At 31.9% G+C, this 27,429-nt stretch overlaps 1 protein-coding gene and 1 long non-coding RNA gene across 19 annotated transcripts in view; one reads left to right on the top strand and one right to left on the bottom strand.

The window, feature by feature from the left end:
• LOC146993030 (uncharacterized) overlaps nt 1-21,384 on the bottom strand; it is a 54,504-nt gene extending 33,120 nt beyond the window's left edge. For 3 of the 13 annotated variants that reach the window (XR_015038650.1, XR_015038652.1, XR_015038651.1), the window contains exons 1-2: nt 7,576-7,934; nt 5,060-5,173 (exon numbers count right to left, since the gene is read on the bottom strand). Coding sequence is in view for 7 of the 13 variants with exons in the window: in XM_085808024.1 (XP_085664150.1) it covers nt 5,060-5,173; nt 7,576-7,631 (170 nt within the window). In the remaining 6 variants the exon portion in view is untranslated. The other 10 variants (XM_085808024.1, XM_085808025.1, XM_085808028.1 and 7 more) reach the window with 8 other exon arrangements.
• LOC118187489 (uncharacterized) overlaps nt 15,746-27,429 on the top strand; it is a 43,973-nt gene continuing 32,289 nt past the window's right edge. For 3 of the 6 annotated variants that reach the window (XR_015038663.1, XR_015038661.1, XR_015038662.1), the window contains exons 1-2: nt 15,747-15,949; nt 27,034-27,254. This is a non-coding gene — a long non-coding RNA (uncharacterized LOC118187489). Of the gene's footprint in view, nt 15,950-27,033; nt 27,255-27,429 lie in introns of all 6 variants that reach the window. The other 3 variants (XR_015038666.1, XR_015038665.1, XR_015038664.1) reach the window with 3 other exon arrangements.

The following is a 27,429-nucleotide window of genomic DNA, read 5'->3' as shown; positions in this document are numbered from 1 at the left end:
TTGGAAGACTGAAAAAGAACTTTAAAATATGCCACAACAGAAACGAGCGTAAGAAGTGATACTGTAAAGTGGCCGAATCTAGAGGACGACCTTGAAAACTGGAAAAAGGAGCAACGAGGAAAGGGAATGTAAAAGCTGTAAAAATTCGCTTACAAGCAAAATTTATAGCAAAACGAATGAATATAATGATTTCAAAGGAGGTGTAGCAGATTTATGAAAAGAAAAAATATTTCTGTGCCTACTAGAACAACAGTCGGGCAACAATTACCAATGGACTGGCAGGATAAAAAGGCATCTTTTCTAAAAATATGTGACAGATATTATTGACAAAAAAAAACTTCTTCGGTCACAGATGGATGAAACGCCGTTAGCTTTCAACTCTCCTGCAAACAGAAGTGTTGATGAAACTGGTGCAAAAACCGTATCTGTGCTTACGACGGGGCATGAAATAACGTCATTTACATGTGTGTTAGAATGTGCCACAAACGGTGACAAGCTAAAGCCGATGATCATTTTTAAACAAAAGACTATTCCGAAGAGAGATTTTCCTAATGACGTAATTATTTGTGCAAACGAGAACGGCTGAATGTTCGAAACAATCATGCATGAGCGGCTACAAAAAGTTTGGCAGTGTCGTATGGGATCTTTTTTCCAACCAAAAGGGTTATTGATAATGGATTCCATGGGTGCTCATTTACTTGAGTCAGTGAAAACCAGATGTCAAAAATTGTCTACGACTGAAGCAATAATTCCTGATGGTTTGACAAAAATCTTACAACAGTTAGATTTATCAGGTAATAAATCCTTCAAAGCTGAAGTCCGAAAGCGGTGGGAGTGTTGGATGAGTGAAGGATTGCATACGTATACCAAAAGCGATAAAATGTGTAGAGCATCTTATGAAGAAGTTGCAAAGTGGGTAGGAAGTGCGTGGAAATCGGTAAAAACATTGTCAATAATAGCAAGGTTCAAAGAAGCTGAAATTATATCCTTAGATAAACAGACTGTAAACCAAGAGGATGAATGTGATGATCTGGAAGACTTGGACTTACCATGCTGTTTGGTATTCAGTTACTAGTATTTAAAAAAAAAAAATTAATGAAATTTAAAAGCCAGGCCAATGATGCATGATCCCATGTGGAGCAGGAATTTTCTGCTGCAGAGACAATAATGGAAATGTCTTATGGCCTTAACTATGGCAAGCAACTCTTTCCTGGTCACACAGTAATTATTCTCCTGTTTAGATAACTACTTGCTCTATTAGGTCCCAAAATGTTTTCGGCTGTTAATTTCTTGGGACAAAACAGTACCGATACTTTCATTGCTTGCATTTGTGTTGCGAATAAATGGTTTGTTGAGCTGAGAATATGTGTTAGGATTGGAACAGATGTTAGAACCTCCTTCAGGTTGTTAAATGTATCCTCACATTTTTTTGTCCCCGGAAACTTTTGCTTGCTGTCTGTCAGCTTGTGAAGCGGTCTTGCGATATACGAATAGTCCTTCACAAATCTCCTATAGTAGATGCAAAGACCCAGGAAACTTCTCAGCTGATGCACATTTTCGGGGTGTCTCTAACCTTCAACTGCTGAAACATTTTCTGGATCCGTACTCACACTTTCGGCAGAGATGACACGTCCAAAGTAAGTCATTTCTAGTTTGAATAATTTGCATTTGGCGGGACTCAACTTTAGACAGGCTTCCTTCACTTTCTGAAATACCTTTCTAAGATTTTCTAAATGTTCTTCAAAACTCTTCCCGACGATGATGATCATCCAGGTATATCAGACAAGCATCACATGAAAGACCTCTCAGCACAGTCTCCATGAGGCATTTGAATGTCGCTAACGCATTACATAATCCAAGCGGTGTCCAAGAATATCATCAATTCTAGGAAGAAGGCAGCTGTATTTCTTCGCAACTTCGTTTAACTGGAGATAGTCAACACAAAATCTGGTTGAACCATCTTTCTTTCTGATGAGGACGATGGGAGATGCTCATGCACTTACTGAAGGCTCAATGAATTCGCTTTCTTGCATGTCCTTTAAAAGTGCTCTTACCTCTTCCTATTCAGCAATTGGTAGACGTCTTGGATGTTGCTTGATTTGTGGATGATCCCTGATATCAATTCTATGCTGTGTCAAATTGGTTCGACCCACATCAGAAGATATCTTGAAATTCTTGAATGACATGGTCGGCAGTACTCCTCTGTTCATCGCTTAATTTTACATTCTACAGTAACTCCAATGTCATGTTCTCTGAAGATGCGGATTCTGGAGAGTTACTGTTCCATTTAATGCTGATCACTGGAGTACATTCTACAACCACTTCATCTTTCCTAACAACTCTTGCCTTATCAGTTACATTGGCAAATCTCACTGGGACAACAGTTCTCGACAGGTTGACGAGTGCTGGGGCTACTAGTACCTATTTCGGGGTGTGACAGTTCTTTTCCACAATGCACAGAATGAGAGACCATAACTTTGTAACTTAGATTTTTCTAGTTATTTTGTTCACATATGATTTGTTTATATAGATACTTATTTATTGCATTGATTAATTAGATTTTGAGAAATACTTTTGGATAATATTGAAAAGGCTAAGGCAAAGCGAATGAAAATAAAGAACCAAGAGCCTTTAAATATAAAAATGAAAAAACAAGATTTCTACAAGGCCTTTCAAGAAATAGAGAAATATGACTGCGCTTGCAAGACACCTCTTTTGGAACTTATAAAAATCTATCCTGAAAAGTTAAAAGAAGTAGTCCTAACAGTAACAGTCTTCTTCCTACTCAAGTTAGTGTGGAAAGACTCTTCTCAGCTCTCAAGTTTATCAAATCGGATCTAAAAGTCTCATGTCCAGAAATTAATCCATGAACCATTATGCAGTCCAGAAATAATTGTCACTGTTTTTGGAATACAGAGGGAAAATACGCAATAAGTTCTGAATAAGCAACATCATCAGCTTTATGCGAGTCATACGTTATGGACTGATCTATAAATAATGCAGTCCAGAAATAATTATTACTATTTTTGGAATATAGAGACGAAATGCCCAAATTAAAAATGAGGAATTAAGGGGTTACTGATAATTTAAATTATAATTTTGAATTACATACTTTTTTATCTTATCCATATTATTAAAATATGTCTATTTTTATTTGCTTATAACATTATCTCCTCCAGAATGACAGGGAGTTGAATTTTGTAAAAAGTACTGTTGGATTCCAAAAATTCGTGAGAAGCCATTTTGACCATTCTCATCTTCGTACGACTTTAATAGCCAAGATATTAATTAAAAACTCTGAAAATGCTAATTTTCACTTTCATTTTTCCAAATGCTAACAATCTCGCATGCTGGAGATGCAAATTTTTTATTAACAAACTCTATGATTTTAATGATTTGAAAGCGAGCAGTGGCCATACTTTTCGAAATAAAACAGATTTTAAAGTTTTATGCCAAACATTAAACACATTATTATTATATAAGGCATTGAAGAATTAATTCTGACATTGAAGAAAGCAGAATATTGCATGTGACATAACAGCATGTCAAAAATGTTTCGTTAATATCAACATTTAAAATAAATAGCAGCTGCTAAGCAACTTTTTTGTTCTGGGTTAGGATAATTGACATGATATGTTATTGCCACATTAATTATTTTGATATTGAGAAAAAGTTGTTACATTACATTAAATTTAAATCATGATGTCATACGTATATACTATGTATTAACTTAAAGTGTCAAAAGTTTTGGCCCCCCAAAAAATATTTACCATTTGGTTGTTGCTTGGAGAGACTGAAATACAGTCAAAAGTCGTTAATCCGGACTCGTCGGGACTTTGGCGATTCCAGATTATCGATTTTTCCGGAATATAGATCATCAGTTTAAATCTGGTAAGATGGCATGCAGAAATTATAAAATTAAAAATATGAAACCGTAATTTATGAAATAAAGAACAATTATGATCTAAAGGGTATCAAAATTTACAAAAAAAAAAAAAAAAAAAAAAAAAGCTTAATATTTATTTGTTTACTTCATTAAACATTTCTTTCAATGTAAGTTGTTTAAGTTGCTTCATTTTTTATGTGATAATACATTCTCTTTAATTCTTTAAACAGACATAATTTCTTGTTCAGTTACAAAGTTCCGCTGTTCAAGTCCTATAATTGCTGTGTCGAGAATACCGACAAATTTATCAATTGAAATTTTTTTGTTTTCAATAACCTCTGTCACTTTCTTCGCTGTCGGAAGCGAATTATAATGACGAGGAATTTGATTTAAATCATATCAAAGATGGAGTACATCGAGATGAAATACTACATTTAATAAGGAATTATAAGCCAAATAAAATAAAAACATCTGCCCTGAAGATAAGGATAGTGCTGACAGATCAACTTCCAATTCATTGCGTGGCGCCGCAGCGTTAAAGATAAACAAAGTTTAGATAAACAAACATTAAAGTTTAGATAAACAAAGGATATGCCTTTATCCAGTTTTTGTAGCAATTCCACTTTTTGTTTAATGAACTTCGAAACATACTTTCGCTTTGTAGATCATTTACATATTAATAAATATATATCAGAAATTCTATTTGACATAATCGAAAGTTCAAGCTTACTTTTATAAATTTGCTCTAACAGTCTGCAAAAAATAATAAGCCGGATCCAATTCGAAGATTGAGGAACAACGCAATCTGCAACATTAACTGAAATAGATAATTAAATAATTTTAGCTTAGCTTATACCGTCCGTTATACATTAAACGTGCACTCGTAAACGTATTTTGCGCATGCGCACAAGCATATTCTCAGCCGTAAAGGCCTTACGTCAACCTGACGCATGCGCAGAAAGTTTGAAGCTTTGAGGTCCGGATTATAGATCATTCTGGATTATGGGTGTGCGAATTAACGACTTTTGACTGTAATTTTTATCACATTGAAATGTTTTTATACACTTTTCTTCAGCTGAACATAGAACTTAGAAATTTTGCTTTGGCTGCAGCCCGCTAATACATATATGTATAAGATGTACTAGAAATCTTCCTGGCTCAGCTAAAACATACCTATTTGGAGGAACTTCTTCATCGTTGTTGTCATGAGGATCATCTTCACTTGTCCAATCTTCATTAAACTCAATTCCAGGCCAAAAATCCAAAATTTCTGTTAAATCAGCCATTCTATCAAATTAAAAAAAAAAAAAAAAGGATTCCTCAGAGAGAAAAAAAAAATCAGAGCAACAAAAATCACTGTTTAATGCTGAAAATATACAGAAAGAAAAGTACTTTTTTAAAGAATTAAATGAATTAAAAAGCTAAACAATATCTGGTTTTTCATTTTAATTATAGCAAAGCTAAGTCTACCTGCTAAGGAAGGAATGAGGGAAACTGAATCCTATCTCATACACTCAATTAGCCTTAATTAATATCTGAAAGCCTCCGGCAGTACAGAGGATATTTTTTATTTTCACTTTTGTGAATTTATATGGCGACAGCAGTATACAGATTCTTTGGGATGTTAAGGAATTCTATGCGCTACTAGACACAGAAATTTCTAAATAAGTAAGTCGATATTTCCTTTTTGTTACTGTACATATTAGACATCATGTATTTCTATTTTCATGTTATTTCCTTGTTTTATTTTGATTTAAAATGCAGTTTATTGAGTTTATAAATTTTTTATGTTTTGGATGTTATTTTACTTGGAAATAGGAACAGTGCCAACAAATCAGCAAATTTTTTTTTGCCTGAAATAGAAATATATTTTTTAAGCCCTACCTTAGCACATTTTAATATTAAAAAGTGAGTCATCAGCGAGATATGAAACAATGTGTTACTATGTTATTAACGTGTAATACAGACAGAAAAATTAAGACTCCATTAGTCATCGGTGCAAGTAGAAAATCTCGTTGTCCGAAGGGTGCCTATTATAGCAATAAAAATGCTTGGATGACAAGAAGGATTTTTAGAGATTTACTTATGAAGTGGGAAAAAGAACTTCAGTAAGAAAAAGTGGTACACTTGTCAGATAACTGCACTGCCCATCCATATGATCTCTCACTGAAGAATATAAAATTAGTTTTCCTTCCTCCTATTACAATTTTCATTCTGATCAGGATGTTATATAAGCATTGAAGACCCATTACAGGAAGGAAGTGGTTTAAAATGTTATTAATGAAATTGGTACTCTTCTGTTATCCAATCCAGATTTATGTATGTATGCACAATATGTGTATACACACATACATATATATACATACATGTGTATGTGTGTATAGACAAATACATACATATATACATACATGAACACATTCATACATACATCTCTCAATCTGGTCCTGATAACAGAAAAGTACCATGAAATTGATATGGCTGACACAGTTTGTTCTTCTAGAGAAGCTGTTAAGTCGATTTCTCTTTTAGATGCTATGCATGTTATTTTAAATGCATGGGATGAAGTAACTCCCAATTGATTTCAAATTGCTTTAAAAAAGTCAGCTTTCATCCAAAGCAAATTCCTGGAAACTCTCGAGATGTGCCAGAAGACAAGGGTGGCGATGAAGAAATGCATGATGAGACCTGCCAAAAAAATATCAGGCTGTGAAAAGAGTGATGCAGAGATCATCCAAGTTATCAGGGAAAACAAAGGAATCAGTGAAAATGAAAGTGAGTTGGAAGATGAAATTCCAGTCCTGTACCAACAGCAGCAGAGTCTCGACAAAGCCATTAACAATTTTTAGAAAAACACTTGAACTTACAAGTGGAGATACAGAAAGTTACTAGGAAAGTCATGTCTTGGGGAACACCCTTGAAATGCTACTAACAAAAAAATATGCAACATGCTCAAATGGCTAAATTTTTAAATGGCTCTGGGTTAAAATTTACTCTACAGTACCCCTTGGCGAATCATTTCTTTTTTGACGCCAAGATCTTCGTCAGGAAGGATCTATGGTGATTTCCTGTTATGTTTTACCACCAATCCTCGAATTCCATATCACAGATTATGTTCTTACTGCATTAATATAAATATTAACAAGACATAGTGCACAATAAAAATTAAGCTTTATTTAGGAACTTCGCGCACACTGCCCGACAGCCTGCCTCTTTCGCTCTGCTCGCTACTCGTAAGAAACTTCTCCTCTAGGGTTGCCACACTTATCGGAGGGCGCAAGGCGCGCTCCTTATCGCCATCACCACAGATCTACACCAATTTCAAGATGGTGCCGATCTTTCCCCCCACTACACAAAACCAAAACAAGAAGTCAAAGACTTACACAAACTCGGTGTCCATGTACACATCAACCTATTTTAACTTTGGAAAAAAAAAAAAAAAAAAAAAAATCAGAGAATTGCACAAACCAGGCATTTCACACTGCCTTAACTTTGTCCATGAACACATCGACCTATTTTCACTTAAAGTTAAAACTATCATGTTGACCAGAAAAAATTTGCCGCTGCGTTAACTCACAGAGATGAACAAATAACCGAAAATGCATATTTCCTAACATTAAACAACAAATCTTTTAACAAAAATTAACATACGGAGACGAATAAATAAATGAAACGTCAATTTTTTAACATACCTTTTTATCATGAGCATACTTTCAAGCTTCCCACCACCATCTTCTCCATCTTCCATGTAAGCAATTCAATTAAATTTTTGGTTGTTTCGGCTATCTGCTGTTAATGGTGGATAAATACACATAATAGAACCCAAACCATCAACATTCATCCTCTTACTTACCTCAGACATATTCAAATGATGGTACCCACATCAAAATACAACACTAATGCACGTGCAACTGAACACATCAATTGAAAAGAATGGTAAGTATAAAAAAATCCCGGTCCATACTGAAGTAATACTATTACAAAAAATAGCCAAAATCTCAATTTATCACAACACATTTGGTGATATTCGCAGAAAAACGACTTCTTAACGATTAAAAAAAAAAAAAAAAAAAAAAAAAAAAAAAAAAAAAATTCTCCAAGGCAAGTTTTGCCAACATTATCAACATTACGGTTACCAACATTGGGGTTTTTAGATTTCACGAACAACCAATACTACTTTCTGATGTTTCCAGAAACCAAGGGATACCGTACGGTAAAGACCAGCTTGATGTCTGATTATACTTACATAATGTATCGATCAGTGTAATGTTGAAATTTACAGTTTTTCTGAATTGAAATATTTTTTTGTCATCTACAGAAAAATAATGAAGATTTTATAAAAAAGTGTTCAACTGTAGCTCACACATTAAACACCAAATCAAAATAGAGTACGAACTGATGGCAAAAATAAAATCGAAATAGAGTATGAATTGAGAAATTTTCAAGTAGTGAATGAAAGCTTTTACTGATCAAAGTACTTTAAATCCGGATAAACTTGGTAATGTACTGTAGATCGAAATAAAATTAAATTAGAAGTAAATATTAATTGATTAAACAGAGCTTGAACCCTGATGTAAACATCTACAAATATCTCCATTAGATTAAGATAATTCAGATCAGATGATGTTTAATAAAATTAATAAAAAATACAATTCAAGTATAATAAAATTTAATAAGAAAAATTATTCTGAAAATCACTAAAGGTGAAAAGATCGAATTAGCACAATTTAAGTTTAATTCATTCAATGAAATTTATTCATTTCTGGGAAAAATGTTCCTTAATAAAGGCTAAAAACTGAAAACTGGGAGATTTGGTAATATACCAGGAGACCAGAAGAAAAACCACAGTTGGGAGCTGTGGTTTATGAATATAAAAAACTATTTTTATTCAAATCCTGGTTGTACATCAACATTTTCTGTACTTTTTGTTGTTTAATTTATAAAGCAAGTTAAGAAATCTAAATAAATATACATATGCATTTTTCAAGTACTGAAAAGGAAGGGCATGATGAGAATGATCTTCTAGCAATGACGAAAGGGGTGGAATAGGGCAAAATAGGTTGAGAACCACAATGTTAGATCTTTTATGTACTAGTAAAAAAAAAAGGCTAATCTTTGAAATATAGTAACAGGTAGTTTGGCGACATTTTGGTAAGGCGATTGTTGTACCTCTCACATACAACGAGAATAAGTCTGGCAACAGCTGCAGGAAGAAAAACTTGGCAGTGCTGGAATGGCAACAGCGGATGATATTCTATAGATTTTAATATTTTGATTTTGAGTCGATGTTTTTTGCATCTTTTGCGATACTATTACGTTATAACATTTGAGTTTTGGGTGAATGAAATGGAATCCGCTGTCCCGCTACGGATATTAGTAAAATATATTTAGAAAATTAGCTGCATTGGAAAGGATGAAACCTTGTGTTTGAATTAGCGGTATTTTTCCTGCTAAAGTTGCGTCGAGTTCAGAATATTATGCCAGGCTTATTCACGCTGGCGCAGATAAGTTCAAATTTTGTTTATTGTATTTATAGTGTATAACTTGCAAATATATGAATAGAATTCTATTAAATAAACATTTAAAATTCTGGAATGATGTTTCAAATTTTAGATGTAGAGTATTCAAATTGCTATGTCGGAGCCAGTGGCAGTCAGGTGCAAAATAAAATTGTTTTTGCTCTACGACATAACAGCGATAAAAGTTACTAGCTAGGACTTTAGTAGTCTACATGGATAAAGTCAAGAGTGTGCGCAATGCCATTTTTGTGCAATTCTGGGATGCTTTTTTAAGTGAAAGTTGGTTGACGCGCACATGGATGATACCGTGTATGTGCAATTCTTAAAAACGCGGCAAGCAGTTTGCGATTCTGCACTTTCTCCCAATTTCGCACCTAATCTTCGTCATGATTAAGCATTTGGTACAACTCTAACATACGCCCTAATTTCACCAAATGTGGCGATATGTGTTCTGCGATGGTTTTTGGCGCGATTTCGTGTTCTATGGCAACCCTGTTGACGTTGAAAAATCTTTCGCTGGAGCTCGTTGGTTCGCCTCTGTGTCTGAGAAGATGGGAGGGAAAGATAAAATGGTAGTTGTTGAATTGAAGTTCGGCAAAAGGAAATATGATTGTGGCTATCCTGTTGAGGGGTAGTGGGTATTTGGAAGTGTGGAAAGACGGTCTGGGAGATTATTTTTAATGGCACTGCATAATAGAAGTAGGGATTTGTGATTTTATTTATTTGTGAACCATAGTATAAATTTTCTGGATAGTGTGTCTGGCTGTCATGTAAATACGATAGTGATTACGTGGCGGCATGTTAAAGGCGGTATGAAATTTATATTTCTGCTATTCGAAAACGCATTAATTCATGGTAAGTGCATTTTATTTTATCCTTGTTCTTATTTTGTAGAATGTTATGTTCATTGGTACTTTAGTATGAATTACTGTCGTTATCGTTGTTTTTTTAAATTGTTTGAAATTTATTTTAGTTTATTTTGTTGTTTAGTGTCTAGACTGTACAATTCGTAGATGTTTTTTAAAGTTGAAACAGAACTCTGTGTACATGGTATTATTTGAAATTTATTGTTGTTATGTTATTTTATTAAAGCGAGGAGTGCGTAGATCGTAGATTCCTTCCTTGCCTAAATTGTGCAATTCGTAGAATTTTTTTTAAGTTTAAACAGGATGCTGTGTACATGGTATTCTTTGAAATTTATTGTTGTTATGTTAATTTATTAAAGCGAGGTCTGCGTAGTTTGTAGATTCGTTCGTTGCCTACATTGTGCAATTCGTAGATTTTTTTTAAGTTAAAACATGTCGCTGTGTACATGGATTCTTGTCAAATATTTTTGGTTAGAAACTTTACGTTTTTGCTATCTAAATTTTTTGTTTCAGATTTTTAGCTAAATTGTGTGTTCAAAACGTAGTTTTTGCATGTGCGAAAACCGCGTTTTTGGAGACATTTTAGGCTAAAAGTTCAAAATGTAGACAACAAATTTAGATAGTAATATGGCAGCGTGAAGGGCGAGAAATTTGGCGACTTGAGGGCGCATATCAGAGTAGTTCCAAGCATTTTTGTTCCATAAAAGTTCTAGTATAAGCGTAATTCGGCTAGCAGATTGTTGGAAAAAATGTTGAGTAAAAAAAAAAAAAAAAAAAATGCCTTTACTTCGTGAAAACAAAACTAGCAGGTTGCTGTAGCAGGGTTGGTTGCCAAATTTTTGCCAAAAAATTGCCAAGTTGCCATAATCCAAAGATTAATTTAAAAAAAAAAATAAATAAATAAAAAAGAAGTTTGAAGCTTTCCGGGGCATTCAATTATTATTAAATGAAATTTGTTTACATCTAATTAGAATTTCGAAACACTTCTGCAAAGAACCAAGCAAATGTAAACATCGGGAACTTTGGCGATAATAGTTCAAACCTGGTAATCCGGCGGATTCAACCTATTCGCTTGTATGAAGGTTGCAGCCATTCCTCTAACATTCATTTTGTTGAATTATCACCCTCGTTGTTCGCATTTGCGGATTTAAATTATTCTTCACTTATTTATAATTATTTTTTCGTATTTTCACGTTATATTTTATGAACTTTTCCAAAATAGATGGAAATACTTTCATATAATTAAGGAAGTTTTCGGTGACAGATGCTAGTTCGTAGAAGAAAATATGGCGGGAGGGGGGTTAATGATAATTGGTAACACGGCTGTTAACGTAGCATTAAGCAAGCAGAATGAGGTTTCCAACCAATAAAATATTTTGACTTCATAGGCCGCCAAAATATGCATTTAAAATAATTAATTAATGCTTTTATTATTGGTTATGGTCATCTAAAATAACGAGAAAAACAGTATTTATGTCCTAAAACTTTAACCAGATAATATATTGTTAAAGCTTTTCCAACAATAACATTTGAGAAGATTTCAGGTGTGACACACAATTAGATGATTAAATTGAAATAAAAAGTATTACTGATTCTCTAAAATGACAGAATAGTTTTATGGATCCCCAAAGTCATCAAAATTAGCAAACCACTACTTGTGTAATGAATCCAAGTGCAAATGACTCTTCAAAAGTAATAAAATGTACAATTTTCTAGTTTTATTAACAATGCTACCGAATAGAATTTCAGTACTCCTGAAGATTATTGGTACTGTCAAATATACTATGAAAGACAGGCAGTTGTTTCAACATAAAATGCTTTAAATTGTTTTGCAAGTAAGGAACTACTCTGATATGCGCCCTCAAGTCGCCAAATATTTTTGGTGAGAAACTTCACGCTGCTATATTACTATCTAAATTTTTTGTCTACATTTTGAACTTTTAGCCTAAAATGTCTCCAAAAACGCGGTTTTCGCACATGCAAAAACTACGTTTTGAACACACAATTTAGCTAAAAATCTGAAACAAAAAATTTAGATAGCAAAAACGTAAAGTTTCTAACCAAAAATATTTGACAAGAATCCATGTACACAGCGACATGTTTTAACTTAAAAAAAATCTACGAATTGCACAATGTAGGCAACGAACGAATCTACAAACTACGCAGACCTCGCTTTAATAAATTAACATAACAACAATAAATTTCAAAGAATACCATGTACACAGCATCCTGTTTAAACTTAAAAAAAATTCTACGAATTGCACAATTTAGGCAAGGAAGGAATCTACGATCTACGCACTCCTCGCTTTAATAAAATAACGTAACAACAATAAATTTCAAATAATACCATGCACACAGCGTTCTGTTTCAACTTTAAAAAACATCTACGAATTGCACAGTCTAGACACTAAACAATAAAATAAACTAAAATAAATTTCAAACAATTTAAAAAAACAACAATAACGACAGAAATTCATACTAAAGAACCAATGAACATAGCATTCTACAAAATAAGAACAAGGATAAAATAAAATGCACTTACCATGAATTAATGCGTTTTCGAATAGCAGAAATATAAATTTCATACCGCCTTTAACATGCCGCCACGTGATCACTATCGTATTTACATGACAGCCAGACACACTATCCAGAAAATTTATACTATTGTTCACAAATAAATAAAATCACAAATCCCTACTTCTATCATGCACTGCCATTAAAAATAACCTCCCAGACCCTCTTTCCACACTTCGAAATACCCACTACCCCTCAACAGGATAGCCACAATGATATTTCCTTTTGCCGAACTTCCAATTCAACAACTACCATTTTATGTTTCCCTCCCATCTTCTCAGACACAGAGGCGAATCAACGAGCTCCAGCGAAAGATTTTTCAACGTCAACAGGGTTGCCATAGAACACGCAATCGCGCCAAAAACCAGCGTAGAACACATATCGCCACATTTGGTGAAATTAGGGCATATATTAGTGTTGTACCGCTAGTAAATTAAAAAAAAAATAATACTGAAAAACTGTTTATGTAAAATGGATGTATTAAAAGTCATGCATTCAGTAATTTATTACAGGCACATAGCTCTTATTGAACTAACATTGTCACTGAATGATTGTTTGGAATCCACATTTCTTGTTGCCTGAAACCTACTTCACCTATTTTAGAATAATGTAAATATGCAGTTGTGGCCACTCCTGATTGATTATATACGTCTATTGTATTTATACCTATTACTATACTAATTATCAGATACAATTTTGAGAATATCAACAAGCAAAACACTTAAAAAAAAAAAAAAAAAAAAAAAAAAAAAAAAAAAAAAAAACACTTGTAGAAATATTAGTATTCTATATGAATTATGGAAAGTACATGTAATGAATAATACTGTGACCAAACACTTAAAAAAAAAAAGAATAGATTTAGAAAAGAATAGTATTTCCTACCTTGATACTTGAGAAAGCAATCCTGCCACACAACACACAGTTAACTTTTTATTACATGATATTACATATTACATATTTAGTCTTACGAGTAATTCAGAGGGCTGAATAGTGGTAATTAAATCTCGGCTCAAATCCTGAAAAATGAGCTGGCTGTGCAGGTTATTTTTTTTCGCATGTGTTTTGTGAATTTTGTGACATTTTCATGATTTTCCTTAAGTGATGTAAATATGAGCCTAATTGCCCTAGAAATTATTCACGAAAGCATGACTTTTTCAGCCACCCCTTGCATGCTTTGCATTATGAATTAAATAAACACACAAACCCTTCTTATTCTTAAAATGATAAAGTAATTAAGTTCACATTACATGCAACAAAGCTTTTTAAAAGCTAGGATACTTTCTTTAACAATTACAGTGCTAATTAGTGCTGTACTTCTCAGTTTTATGTGAAACAACATCTCAGTGTCACTGCTTGTGACACATTTGTTTCATGTAAGTCTTCTTATGCAGTCATAAGCATGAAATAAACAAAACAGATGGCATGAAAAACCTAATCCATACACCTTAGTGACTGTTATTTGACATAGTTTTTATGCTGCATCTGTGAACTACACTGTTAGATTTGATTGAGTGAAATTGTGACTAAATTTCAGAAGACTTTGATAAAATTATGGTGCTAAAATTTAAAAGTGAAATTAAAATCAAAGATACATTGAACAGAACAATCAAAACAGAAATGTTCATAAATATATTAATATTGAATGATAAAACAGACATTTAAAATATTCATATAATAAACATATACAATTAGTGCAATTAATATAAATATATGCATTTAAAAATGATCTAACTTGCACCATATTTGCAATTTTTGCTGTTGCAATGTTATTAATGTGGACTCTAAAAATTTTATTTAAAGTCCACATTTGATAACATATATTATACAATATGCGCCATATATAACATATTTATATGGCGCATATCGATGTGTACATGGACAAAGTCAAGAGAGTGTGCAGTGCCAAGTTTGTGCAATATTGGGATGTTTTTTTAAATGAAAATAGGTCGATGTGTACATGGATACCAAGTTTGTGCAATTTTTTTACTTGCCATTTTCAAGTTGGCAATTTTGAGAAACACGCAGAGATTCTGCACTTTCCCAGTTTGTCGCCAAGGGCTCTCCTAGGATTTTACCCAAATTTTAATTAACATAATCTAATATTTTAAAGTTGCAGTTGCATAACATTATGGGAAGAAACGTATTCATGGAAAGGTTGTTTCACATTATGGAAAGCTTCTATCAATCAACTTTTATTTATTTTTAATTAAAACAAATTTTAAGACTATTTAACAGGAAGCGAGAAATAAAATGGAACGGATCACAGGATAAATAGTAGCATTTAGGCTGATTAGCATACCTCAGCTAAATATCCACTGTATCCTTAATTCTTACTCATCTATTACAATATAAATATACCTAATATTAAAAGTTTCAAAAACAATATTATAATTAAACTGCCTTGGACTAAATATCTCACAAGATTAATAAAGTTCTGCTTCAAGTAAGAGAAAAGCAGTTATGTAATTAATTGATAATACTGTATTATATTCTACAAGACATCTTTGTTGGTTTTTCAAGAGGATTTACCTTTCGAATTCTGCCCTGCTTCAGAAAATATGTTAGTGTCAAAAGCTGTTAAATACACGATTTTAAAAGTTAGTTCTTTGGCGCAGCTACAAACAGCGAATCAAGTTGCAACGCAGTGTTGCCAAATCGCGCAATTTTTGACAAAACTATGCTGCCAAAATTTATCTGCTTGCGATTTTGGGAAATTTTCACTGCTCTTTTTTCTTAAATGCACATATGTTAAAATAACTTTTATATTAAAATTAATTTATAATAAAAAGATTTTTCCCCCAGATGGTATAGTGTTTAGGAGCCACTCGAATTTTTCATGTTTTAATTTCTTCAAATATAATATATACTCTAATATTTGGTGGCAACATTTTGAAAAGTGAAACGGACATTTATATTCATTCAACGCAGAATTGCAAAACGAAAACAATCGTCCTTTAGGGACAAAGCCTCTTTGGACTAATAATTTAATATGTTCATGATAATGTAAAATTATTATGGCAACAGTGATGTTTTGTTTACATATGCTTTGAGCGGTTTAAATACGAAAATTGATTAGAGCCACTCCGAGTAAGTTGTTCATAAGACAAGTAAGTTTAATTATTTTTTACCCTACTGTCTAGAATTTCTGCATGATTAAAAGAATATAATTAAACCAGATTTCAGTTGAACAGTTGAACCTTTATTTACTATCATTTTTCTTATCATCACTAAATACTTGTTTTATTCTTTTAATATTTATTTCGATTCCGCTATGTTTATCTTGAAAAACAGCATAAGTTAAAACTATACTTGAAAGTTATTTTGTACATTAAAAACTTCATAGTGACTTGCAATTAAGTTTCAAATATGAATATTTCTCGCATTTCTAAAATTCCTTTAACCTGCAAAATTGTATTTTTTTTTTTTTTTTTTTTTTTTTTTGTTATGAAATACTTTTTTAGAAATATTTATTTTTGGTTTTCATCCGCAGAGAACCCGTTGGCGCCGTTGCATTTTTACTCGCCAAGCTAGCGGTTTAGCGACGATGAGCCGAGCCGTAAACGTTATATTCTGTAAACGTGTTTTTTACTGCATGTAAATTCAAGTTAGCAGACAAAACAATATATTAAGCATATGGTAGTAAAAATTCACAGATAATAAGCATGTAGATGTAAAACTAACCGGTTAAACGTGATATACGATAATAAATTTGTATTAAATTCAAGTTAGCAGAGAAAAGAATATATTAAGCATAAGACAATATATAAGCATTTATAACGGAAATAAAAATTCATTTAATAAATATAAATTAGTATTAATATACTGAAATTAACCGGTTAAATGTGATAAGCGAAAAAAAATTGTCTTAAATTCCATTTAACACAGAAAACAATATATTCCTTACACCAGCAGTGGTTTGCTAATTTTGATGACTATGGTGATACATCAAACTATTCTGTCATCTTAGATAATCAATAATATTTTTTATTTCAATTTAATCATCTATTTATGTCACACCTGCCATCCTCTGAAAGGTTATTGTTAGAAAAACATTAACAATATATTACCTTTTAAAATTTTACACTATAAAAATTGATTTATTCTCATAATTTTAGATGACAATAAACAATAATAAAAATAAAAGCATTACTTAGTTATTTAAAATGCACATGCACATTTTTGCGGCCTACGGAAACAAATTATTTTAGAGGTTGGAAACCTCATAGTTCTTAGAGCTGTTAATAATTAAGAACACAATGTAAACGGCCATGTTACAAATTAGCATTCACCACCGTATTTTCTTCCTTTCATCCCGAACCGAGAACCGGCATCTATCTACGAAAATCTGCAAATGCGAATAACGACAGTGATAATTCAACAAAATGAACGCAAGAGGAATGGTTGCAAACTTCAAACAAGTGAATAGGATAAATCTGCTGGGTTACCAGATTTAAACTATTATCGCCAAAGTTGGCGATGTTTACATTTACCGGGTTCTCTGTGGAAGTGCTTCCTTTATTTTGTGTAAATCATTTTATTTTTTACGTAAGAGTTTATGAAATTTAATAATCATTTGTGTTAAATATCGCTGCCTCAGCTTGGCGACATGTTTGAGCAATAACTTGCGGATTCACGTGAAAGTATTGCAACGATCAGTAGTTAAAAGTGAAAATCAAATGCAGATATTTAATTAAATTAATCTAATTTGGAGACTTTAATACGTGGCTTGACAAATTTTTTTTTAATGATAAAACTATAAACTGATGCAGGTATTTTCATAATAGCTTACTATCGAATGAATACTTAGCAGAGACTTTTAGTTTTTATTCCTTGCATACAATTTTTTCCATCTCTTTATATTTTCTCATATAAACAATAAAATTTTACGAATTAAATTCTTTAAAATTTTTTAAAGAATTTAATTCGTATTTACAACTCATTGAGGCATTAATTTTAAAATCCTATGCCTTAATGCAATCGGACACAGTAAGTCAGCATTATTACTACAGGAAATATAAATGATAATGCTTGATAAAACTTTGGTTGAAAAATGGGAGGGTTTTTCATTTTCGAAGGAAAGGCTAATCTTTGGAATATGGTAACAGGTATTTTGGCGACATTTTGGTAAGGCGATAAAGGTTACTAGCTAGGGCTTTAGCAATGTACATGGATAAAGTCAAGAGTGTGTGCAATGCCATTTTTGTGCAATTCTGGGATGTTTTTTTAAGTGAAAATAGGTCGACGTGTACATGGATATCGTGTATGTGCAAATATTAAAAACGCTGCAAGCAGTGGGCGATTCTGCACTTTTTCCCAATTTCGCACCTAATTTTCGTCATGATTAAGCACTTTTGTTCCATAAAAGTTCGAGCATATGCGTAATTCGGCTAGCAGATTGTTGGAACAAATGTTGAGAGGGGGGGGGAAAGTGCTTTTACTTTGAGAAAACAAAATGGCGTCCAAAAAAAAAAAATGACTAGCAGGTTGCTGTAGCAGGGTTGGTCGCCAAATTTTCGCCAAAAAGTCGTTAAGTTACCATAATCCAAAGATCAACCAGATGTTTTTGAAAAATGAGGGGTTTTAAAAACTAAACATTGCTAAAATATATGGACTGATTTGTGTTGGGCTGCCATCTAGTTTAAATAAAGAAGGTTCAGATTAATCTATAAATCCTTTTTCATTTAGTTTTCTGCCATCTAGTTTAAATAAAGAAGGTTCAGAGTAATCTATAAATCATTTTTCATTCAATTTTTCTGTGCCTACAGAAGGAAATTTTTAGATGTGCCCAGACCAGGCACACCGTACCACAAAGGGTTAACTCCGATAATGAATAATCATGATGTCATCAGATCCTCTTTTTGACTTGAACTTGATTAATTCTTAATAAGCCATTTTTTTAAGAAGTTTTATTTCTTTACAATTACAACCTGATAATCGTTAAAAACTAATTTAAAGTATTTTTCATTTTTAACACTTGCAAATAATATTACAAATTGGCTATATGCCAATACTGAAGCCTGCCAATATAAATGAGCATGAATTCTATACAATTATACGACTAAGATCTACATTTAGGAAATAATAATATTGATCATTATTTTTTGTAATAATCTGCATAGAAATGCTGGTCACTAAATCTCTTAACATCAGAAAAACTGATATTTTATTGTTAGTCTGATCCGAATGCAGACATTTCGTTCTTCGCTTTGTGTATGGCCCCTGAATATGCCCATGGGTTATTTGAAATAATTGATTTGTGAATTATAGATTATTGATGTTTCTTTAAATACTAAGTGCAGATAAGCTGAAAGAAATGAATAATTTATTATTTATTATGAAGCACAATAAGTAGCACACACAACACAACAATAGCTAGAAATTACTCAAAGAAATGCAGATATTAAGTATTCCTTCTTAGTATGCAAAATATATTGTGAAGTTTCTCAAATACCTGTCAGGGTGGACCCTAACTTAAAATTCAGCTAACTGCTAAATATCATAGCTGATTCATGACTGAACTTTCAGGCTTTCTGATCTGTGTTTATGTACAGTGGACATGGGCTCTGAAATATCTTAAAGAATTGGCTTTCAGGGTTCGTATGGTCCTTAAAAGTCCTTAAGTTTTTTTGAATCGATTTTTGGTCCTTAAAAGTCCTTAATTTCGACCAAAATCGAGAGAAGGTCCTGAAATTTAATCTGAAATTTCTGTCTGTTTTTATGACTGCCATTTTGAGTGTGAATTAATATTTTGGAGGAATATTTTTGGAGCTGATAATCTTTTGGTTATCTTTTGAATGGGTTCATGGGTTATAATTTGTTCCTATTTCTAATATAAATAGTGGGATACTCAAGTTTCTGAGCACGAAGTGAAACATAAGCATTTCGAAATTATTTCATTTTTTATAATGAAGAGTTCTTAACTTTTCACTTTTTGGGGATGTGAATTTTTTTATTAAATGGTTCTAAATTTGCCGATTTATCAACATTTTGGCGATTTTAAGATCAGTTTCTATAGAAAATTTTTATTTCCGAGATCTGGGAATTTTTCAATGATATTTTTCAGAACATTGTAACATTGATAAATTTCATTTAAATAATGGTAATATTTTGGAATTGTATTTAAGAAATAACATTAAAATAAAGCATTTGTATTTTTCGCTGTCATATTATAAAGTTCCATTTTGGCCACTTATTATGCAATATTTTTGAATGTGAAAAATAAGCAAGGTATAATGCTGTAAAGCACCTTTTCTGAAACATTTCTTAGCAAAAGCAAAATAGCTATGTAATTAATTAAAAATCTATTTTAAAATTTTTTATGGTATTTATCGAGTTTTTCCCATGTAATTGTCTCAGAATATTCAGAATTCTCAGAATATGCATCAGTTTTCTCCAGAGCTTAATTTGCGACCAAGCCCACAGGAGCCCAGCTCCGGTACTTCTTAGTTTTGCAGTTAAATCATAATTCTACCCGGAGCCCTACACTTCTTTTATGTACCTGAGCAAAATTTCAGTAGAAATTACATCTTGAAAATTTTATTTTTACTAATAAAATTATATTAAAAATCATATTAAATTTTAATTTATCTCTTCGTATTTTGTTAAATTTTAACTTGCACTATTTACCGTATTTGACGGCATGTAAGACACACTGGCATATAAGACGCACCCTTATTTAGAAGGCCACACACATGTAGATGTAGAAAAAGTTATGTGTGTCTAGATCTTTATCCGGGCTAAAAATAGCATTCAGTATTGAAAGTGTCCTTCATGGATAAGATGCAGGTAACTTTTTTGAGACCAAATTTAGGAAAAAAAGTGTGTCTTATATGCCGTCAAATACGGTAATTATTTTAAGCATTGATTAGTGAATTATTTAATTTTTTAATTATTAATGATTTTATTAGTCATGCTGTTACAGAATTGGTAGGGGTAATTTTGCTTTAGGATTTTAGACATTGCAGCTTGGAAAGTTTAGAAAGATATGAAGGCAAGATTGATAGACCCACGATTACAGAAGATTCCAGAAAAATGTGACAAAATGAAAAATGTCTCGATGGTATTAACACGCAGTTTCTTACTTTATGGAGAACGTCTGGAAGAAAAGTGAAAACATTGGTTTTATAGTTGAAAGTTTTACTTCTGATACTAGAATCTTCTTAACATTTTTATCTTCCTTTATTTTCTCTACTTCTCATTAGACATGAGCATGGAGAATATCAGAAATGCTTCTAATCTTATCATATGGACAGGCATTATAGAAAATGTTTTTTACTAATAAAGAAATTGAAAACTGACAATTTAAAAGATTCATCTAATATGTCTTAATGCATCATATACATGGCTGGCACTAAGCATTTTCTCACCTGATGTAGTTTCTGTGGATCTTAAATACTGCTTCCAGTGCCTGTTCTAAATGCTAAAAGTTTTGCCATTTCTAGATTTTGTTGCTCGGTGTGTCAATAAATTCTGAAAATTATGCCACATCAGCTCTGTAACCGAACCTTATCATCTATATTTCATATTTCTTCTGAATGTTCATATTACTAAAGAAATAAAATTAGCTGCTTTTTTTATACATTCTAAATGTATTTATTTTATTTAGAATAACAGAAATCTTTAATTAAATCTAAAAATTCTAAAATGAAAAGGAAATGGAGAAGAAATAAACTGAATACATAAAGAGAAAGAAAATTATTCTTCAAAGATATGTACAGTTATTATTATGTAACTTACCCAGTTGTTTACAATTTCAGCCTTTACTCTAATTTCCCATTTCTATTTCCTTACCAGAATGCAAATCACTTAGACAGTTTTTAAACTGAGGTTTTTGGAATGTAAGACAAGAGTGTTTCTGACCTCCACTTGCTCCCTGCATTAGTTCCTGCCAGCTCTCATAATTTGTAATTATTTGTCTTTGCATTACCGTTGCCGACATTTGAGTTTGTTACAACGATAGAGTGAGTTAAATGAAATTAAGTTGCATAGTCTTTGACCGCTAGTTTATATTTTTAGTTTGAATTTGACTCTTCTTGTTTAATTACATTACCACGAGCTGCAGTTGATTTTGTTAGCATAAGAACATGCCTCTATGTCTAAGTTCTTTTTAAATAAGAAGCTTATTTAAACCTTTGTCTGACTTTGTAGTTACTTTCAGACACAGCAATAATTTGCTTCACAACTGTCAGGGGTTTGGGGGCTATTTAACTTTTACCAGATCAAATAAACCCTCATAAGTACATTGTGGAGAGGTTGACAGGTTAGGAGATAAAACACGCAGAAACTAGTGAGGACATTCTTTCGCATATTGAGACAAATTTATAATTGTTAGTAAAGATGGTTCAAGAGAAGGAAATCGATATAAATTACTCAAAATGTCTGGGAAGGCTTCAAATTAAAAAGATGCATAACTATTTTGTTGAGTGTTGTTGCTACAAAATATAAATGGTTTTGTAGCTTTTAATGTGTAATTATCCTAATATCGTTTTAGAATCAATGTCATAAATTATAGGTATTTTAAACTGTGAAATTTCATGAGATTGTGATTTTACTAGGGCCTTTTTTAACAAATATTGTAACAAATATTGTTAAAAAATAAATAAAATTTAATAGTGACCATGTAAATCCATAATGACTGAGGTTATCTAATACCTAATTTAATTACTTATAACTAACTGCTTACCTTTAAAAATTATCTCTGCATATTAAAGCAAGTTATTGCCTTTCATTAACCCTTACCGTGATCACAACATAAAACACAAAAATGTAAAAACTTATGTAAAACTTATTCTTCGCATCTAGTGACACTTAAAATACTGAAAAATAACTTATCACCTCTGATGCTTTATTGGCTTATTAGAACCTTAAAGTATATTATCTGAGTCGCAACCCCTGAAACTCTACATGAAATTATGACAGTAACTGCGTCAGACGGAGCCCAGCTAACTTTCAGAACCTGCCAACCGTGCCTACATCAGGCCTCTCAGGTTTGTTTTGATCAGCAGGTCTCTTTCTAGGCAATGACAACAACCAGTCTTTTGTTATGAATCATGCTGATTATGATTTCATTTTAACCTATGCCCCTTGACATAAAATCTGTTTACTATTTATTAAATCTCTAGACTGAGTGAGTATGTTACAAAATGAAACATTAATAATAATAAAAACATAAAGCTAACTATTTGTAAAACATAAATAAAATGCCACTTATCTTCTTTCAAATATGTCCAATTATTATAAGTGTAAAATATTTAATGCTACTTGATAAATTCCATAAAGTTAATTTTATTCTCACACTTATTAATTATAATGTTAATTAAGCTATGCTTAATAATAATGCATCCTACTTACGGATCTATATATTATTTATAGGATGGTGTTACAAAAGTGAAGTTCAGGCATAGATAATATTTTTAATTGAATTTATTCAGTTCCCATTTGTTCATAGGTCCTTAATTTTTTTTCATTAATGGTCCTTAAAAGTCTTTAAAAGTACTTAATTTCCATGTGCAGAAATGTGTACGAACCCTGGCTTTGAAAATGTGTTTTTGCAGATCTCCCATAAAAGCACCAAGTTGACAAGTTCTTATTCCCAAATGGGTAGCAAAAATTGCTGCCAAGGAATAAAGGAAATGAATTATTAAATCAAGTAAACCCCAAAATTATCAGCCTAAAAACAATAAATGAATAGAACACCACAAGAATGCAGAAAAACAAAAAGTGTAATCAGAAAGGATTCAGATGTTTACAAATATTCACAACAGCATTATTCAAGATAAATCTGCTGCAGTTAGTTTGGAACAAATGGGCACCCCATTGTTCTCAGCTACTGTAGCTAAAATAATATTTGAATGTAAGAAACGTTGATTTTCTAAAATATTTGTTTTTTTATTAGTATTTCGTATATCTAAGGATGGTCTATTCCTGAAGTTATGTTTATTCCTTGAAACTGTATAAAGATGAAAAAGATAGAGTTTTAATAATAATTTGAAGTAATTATTCTACATAATTTTATTTCATATTTTAACCTGCAGTTTAAATAACAATACATATACTGGGTTTACCTGCCTCTGCAAAATCAACTGATATTTGTATTCAGTGGTATCAAGAATCTGTAAGTGGTAGAAGAACTTTTAAGGTATGTTGGGCAATTGACAACACCATCATAAGCAGTGCTGCAGATCGTGCTAATCTGTTAGAAGAAAATTTTAATTCAACTGATCTTTTTTTTTTTTTTTTTTTTTTTTTTTTGCTGGAGGAGTTATTGAGGTAACAATGAATAAAATATAATCAGTTTTAAACTTTGCTGAACCAAAAATCACGTCATTAGCAGTTTTAATATTTAATGGGTGAATAAAAGTAATTTTTTATAAGACATATTTTCATTAATTTTTTTTCTACTATTGGTTTAGATGGCATCATAAATCTGAAATGCATTCACCTTTCTATGTCTCTTTATAATTTTACATTTCTAATGTTATGGTCACACTGAATTGAAAAAAATAATAAGCTGTTAAAAACAATTTTCTTGTAAATGATAATCACTTATTTCTGTTTCTTCCTTATGTCTGCATGAGGTTTGGCTCCAGAAGCCATAGAATATAAGAGGGGGAGGGCACATGTATCCTTAAAAAGTAGTCTTTGTAATATTCTGCTGTTGTATGAATTGCTTGCTTTAATAAAATATATTTTGCTGACAGATCTGCTGACAGATTGCTGACAAATGCTGATCTCTTAGTGCTTCTGCAGTTAGGGCTGTTTAACATGCATTGGGCATCTGCAACATACTTGTGTCATTTTATTGGATCTTCAGTAGACAATTTGGCTAAGACTAGAATTAGAATGAAAGTTGAATGGATACTTTCTGCTTGACCATTTCCTCACAGAATGCCTGTAGTTTAGAATATGTACTGGTTTTTTTTCTTTTGCACAGTAATCATCTGGGCAGTTCTTTGAGGTGAAAGCCGTATCTCTGTTTGTAATTATTCTAAAAGGATCTCCAAAGATGAATCTTGGGCTGATGTCAGCTTTACTGATACAGCTAGACAAACTTTATAAAAGCATCTACAGGGGTCAATTCTTGTTTGTTTATAGTAACGGTCCTATAAAATCTTCATGAAGTGTGCTTAAAGGTACATTTTCATTGGTTTCATGCTCCCACCTTTTCCTTGCTTTTTGTTGCATAAAATACAACCTACACAATACACAGTAGCTTGCTGTATTCACTTTTTGAAGGTAGGAATGAAAAAAATCTCTCTTCAGTGTATAGAGTTTGATGCTCTTTCACAGCATAAACTGATATTCAAACTCCTAATGGACTTGAAGTGAATTATTGCTTGGCTGAAGATACTGACAAAGACTTCTGATGGTTAAAATATAACCTTTTTATTAAATCAGATCCTTGAACTGCACATCTCATGTTTAACAAAGTCAAACAATGACTTGTCGCAAGCTATCTTAAAAGTCACATTCAAATTCAAATTAAAACTAATCCAGTAATCAAATATTGCACAATTCATTTAATGGGAAGTTGGCTCAAACTTCTCACCAGCATAACAATTTAAATGTCAGCAGTCACAATCCAAAGCCAGAGACTTTGGATTGTGATCTTATCTGAGATAGTGAGATAGATATAATAATAAATTACTGAGATAGTGAAATCTAGTAAATGTGGCCTCGAGAAGCAGAAACAGGCTTTGTCTTAAAATCTGTAATCCTCAAGTTTTCTCGAACTAATTTGCATTCTGATAGGGAAATGAAAAGGAGAAGTGTAAATTTCTAAATCATAACTGGTTAAATTTACGTTCTTGTGTAGCATGAAATTTTTGGCTAAATAATTTTTGGCATAGGCATTCCAGGCATGATTCTAATGCTAGAATGACATATGAATGTAGAAGAGGATTACTTTTAAAGGGACAGAAGTTAATTGACTTCAGAAAACTTTTTTAAATGTTGCTATACTGTCCATGCTTCGTAGCTATAGCTGTCCAGTCAATTTTTTAAATCACTATGGAATAGCTTTTGCCTACATTTTGTCAGGTATTGAAAACAAACTTGTGTATTTTGTTTGTTACTAAATATAAGAAAATGCATCCTTATTAGATTCATTCACCTATGTATAGTCTTTTACTGCATACATTGGCAAATAAATCTAAATAAATAAACAAAGCTATTTTGAAAGCCATTCATCATAAAAATTCCTAAGTGCCAGAGTTTTTCTTTTGCCATGTCTAGAATTATGATTGTAGGAACAAAATTGTACTGTTAAATTGACTGAATCTTCTAGTCATCATCAATGAGAATTTTTTTTTATTTTAAATTTATTTAGGTATCATTTATTAACAAGTTTCATTGCATCACAAATTAGCAACTATATATGTAGTCTACTGTTTCTTTTAAATATATTATATTAGGGCTTTTGTAATTCAGTACATGTATGAACGCAATAAATTAATTAAGCAGAAATTACTACTGAGGTTCATGACCAAATGTTTGCGTGCAATAAAAATAAAATACATTTGAAAATTGCTGACAAATACAACTTTCTGGATGAATATTCAACTGTTAACACAAATTTATTTATGTGTCATAAATCAAGTGGATAAAGTAATTGTACATTGGCAGTTCATTCTATTTCAGTTCAAATATTATCTGTGTGAATATTTTCATTGCTTTCCTCATGTACTTCTCTCTGTATGTTGCAAACATGAATGAGTTTAATTTAAGCTAAATAAATAGTGCTAAATAAAAGTGCTAAATAAAAGGAAGCCTCGAGGACTGGATAATCCTTGCATGCATTGTCGTAATCATTTATTTGTGTACCTGAATTTTATTCAATAAGACAAACACAGTTATTTTAAAATCGTAATTGATGACACCGTAAATAAATAAAAACTGATAAAAATTATTATACGTAAATTTACCCTCATACACTCATAATTACACCTGGTTTACTCATCATGGACCTCTTAGTTGTATGCTTTATTTAAATATTTGAGGCTGTTTACCCGCAAATAATAATAACATAATAATTATTTTTGTGGAAATATTTGTGTGGCTTTGCTGAATCTGATTAGAACTTGCTTCATCAAAAAATTTAGTATACAAAAGGGAATTAATGTTTATTAATACTGTGTCTTTCATTGTATATTTAAGGTGGAAATATTTATTATTATTATTTCTTTTATTTTAGACATTTCTAAAAGAAAGTTTCCATGAAGCAAGTCTTGATCCAACATATTGCAATTATGTAGTAGGTGGAAGAATAGCATACCTGTGTTCTGTTCTTGTGGAAGATACTGCTGTTGTTTTCTGTGGTCCAGACCCAAGAATTCTGGTGGCAGTTGATTTAGATTTATGAGATGCTGTTCCTGCTGAAGATAGCTCCAACTTATTTAATGAAACTTAACTTCAGTAAGTGGACTGTAATATTAACAATAACAAATTTATTTTAACAAAAACAACATTATTGAATACTAGCACACGCATGTGCTTATAGTTACCTATGTAACTTAGTTAAAAGCGAACAACCATATGCTCCCACATCAAGTCAAAAATCATACATACTAATAAGGCAAAAACGAAATAA

This window comes from Stegodyphus dumicola, chromosome X1 (assembly GCF_044657685.1).
Source record: "Stegodyphus dumicola isolate Sdum_Otavi_A_Nest chromosome X1, ASM4465768v1".
Lineage (NCBI taxonomy): Eukaryota > Metazoa > Arthropoda > Arachnida > Araneae > Eresidae > Stegodyphus > Stegodyphus dumicola.
The sequence above is the reverse complement of the archived record's forward strand: the minus strand, read 5'-3'. Positions and strand labels throughout refer to the sequence as shown.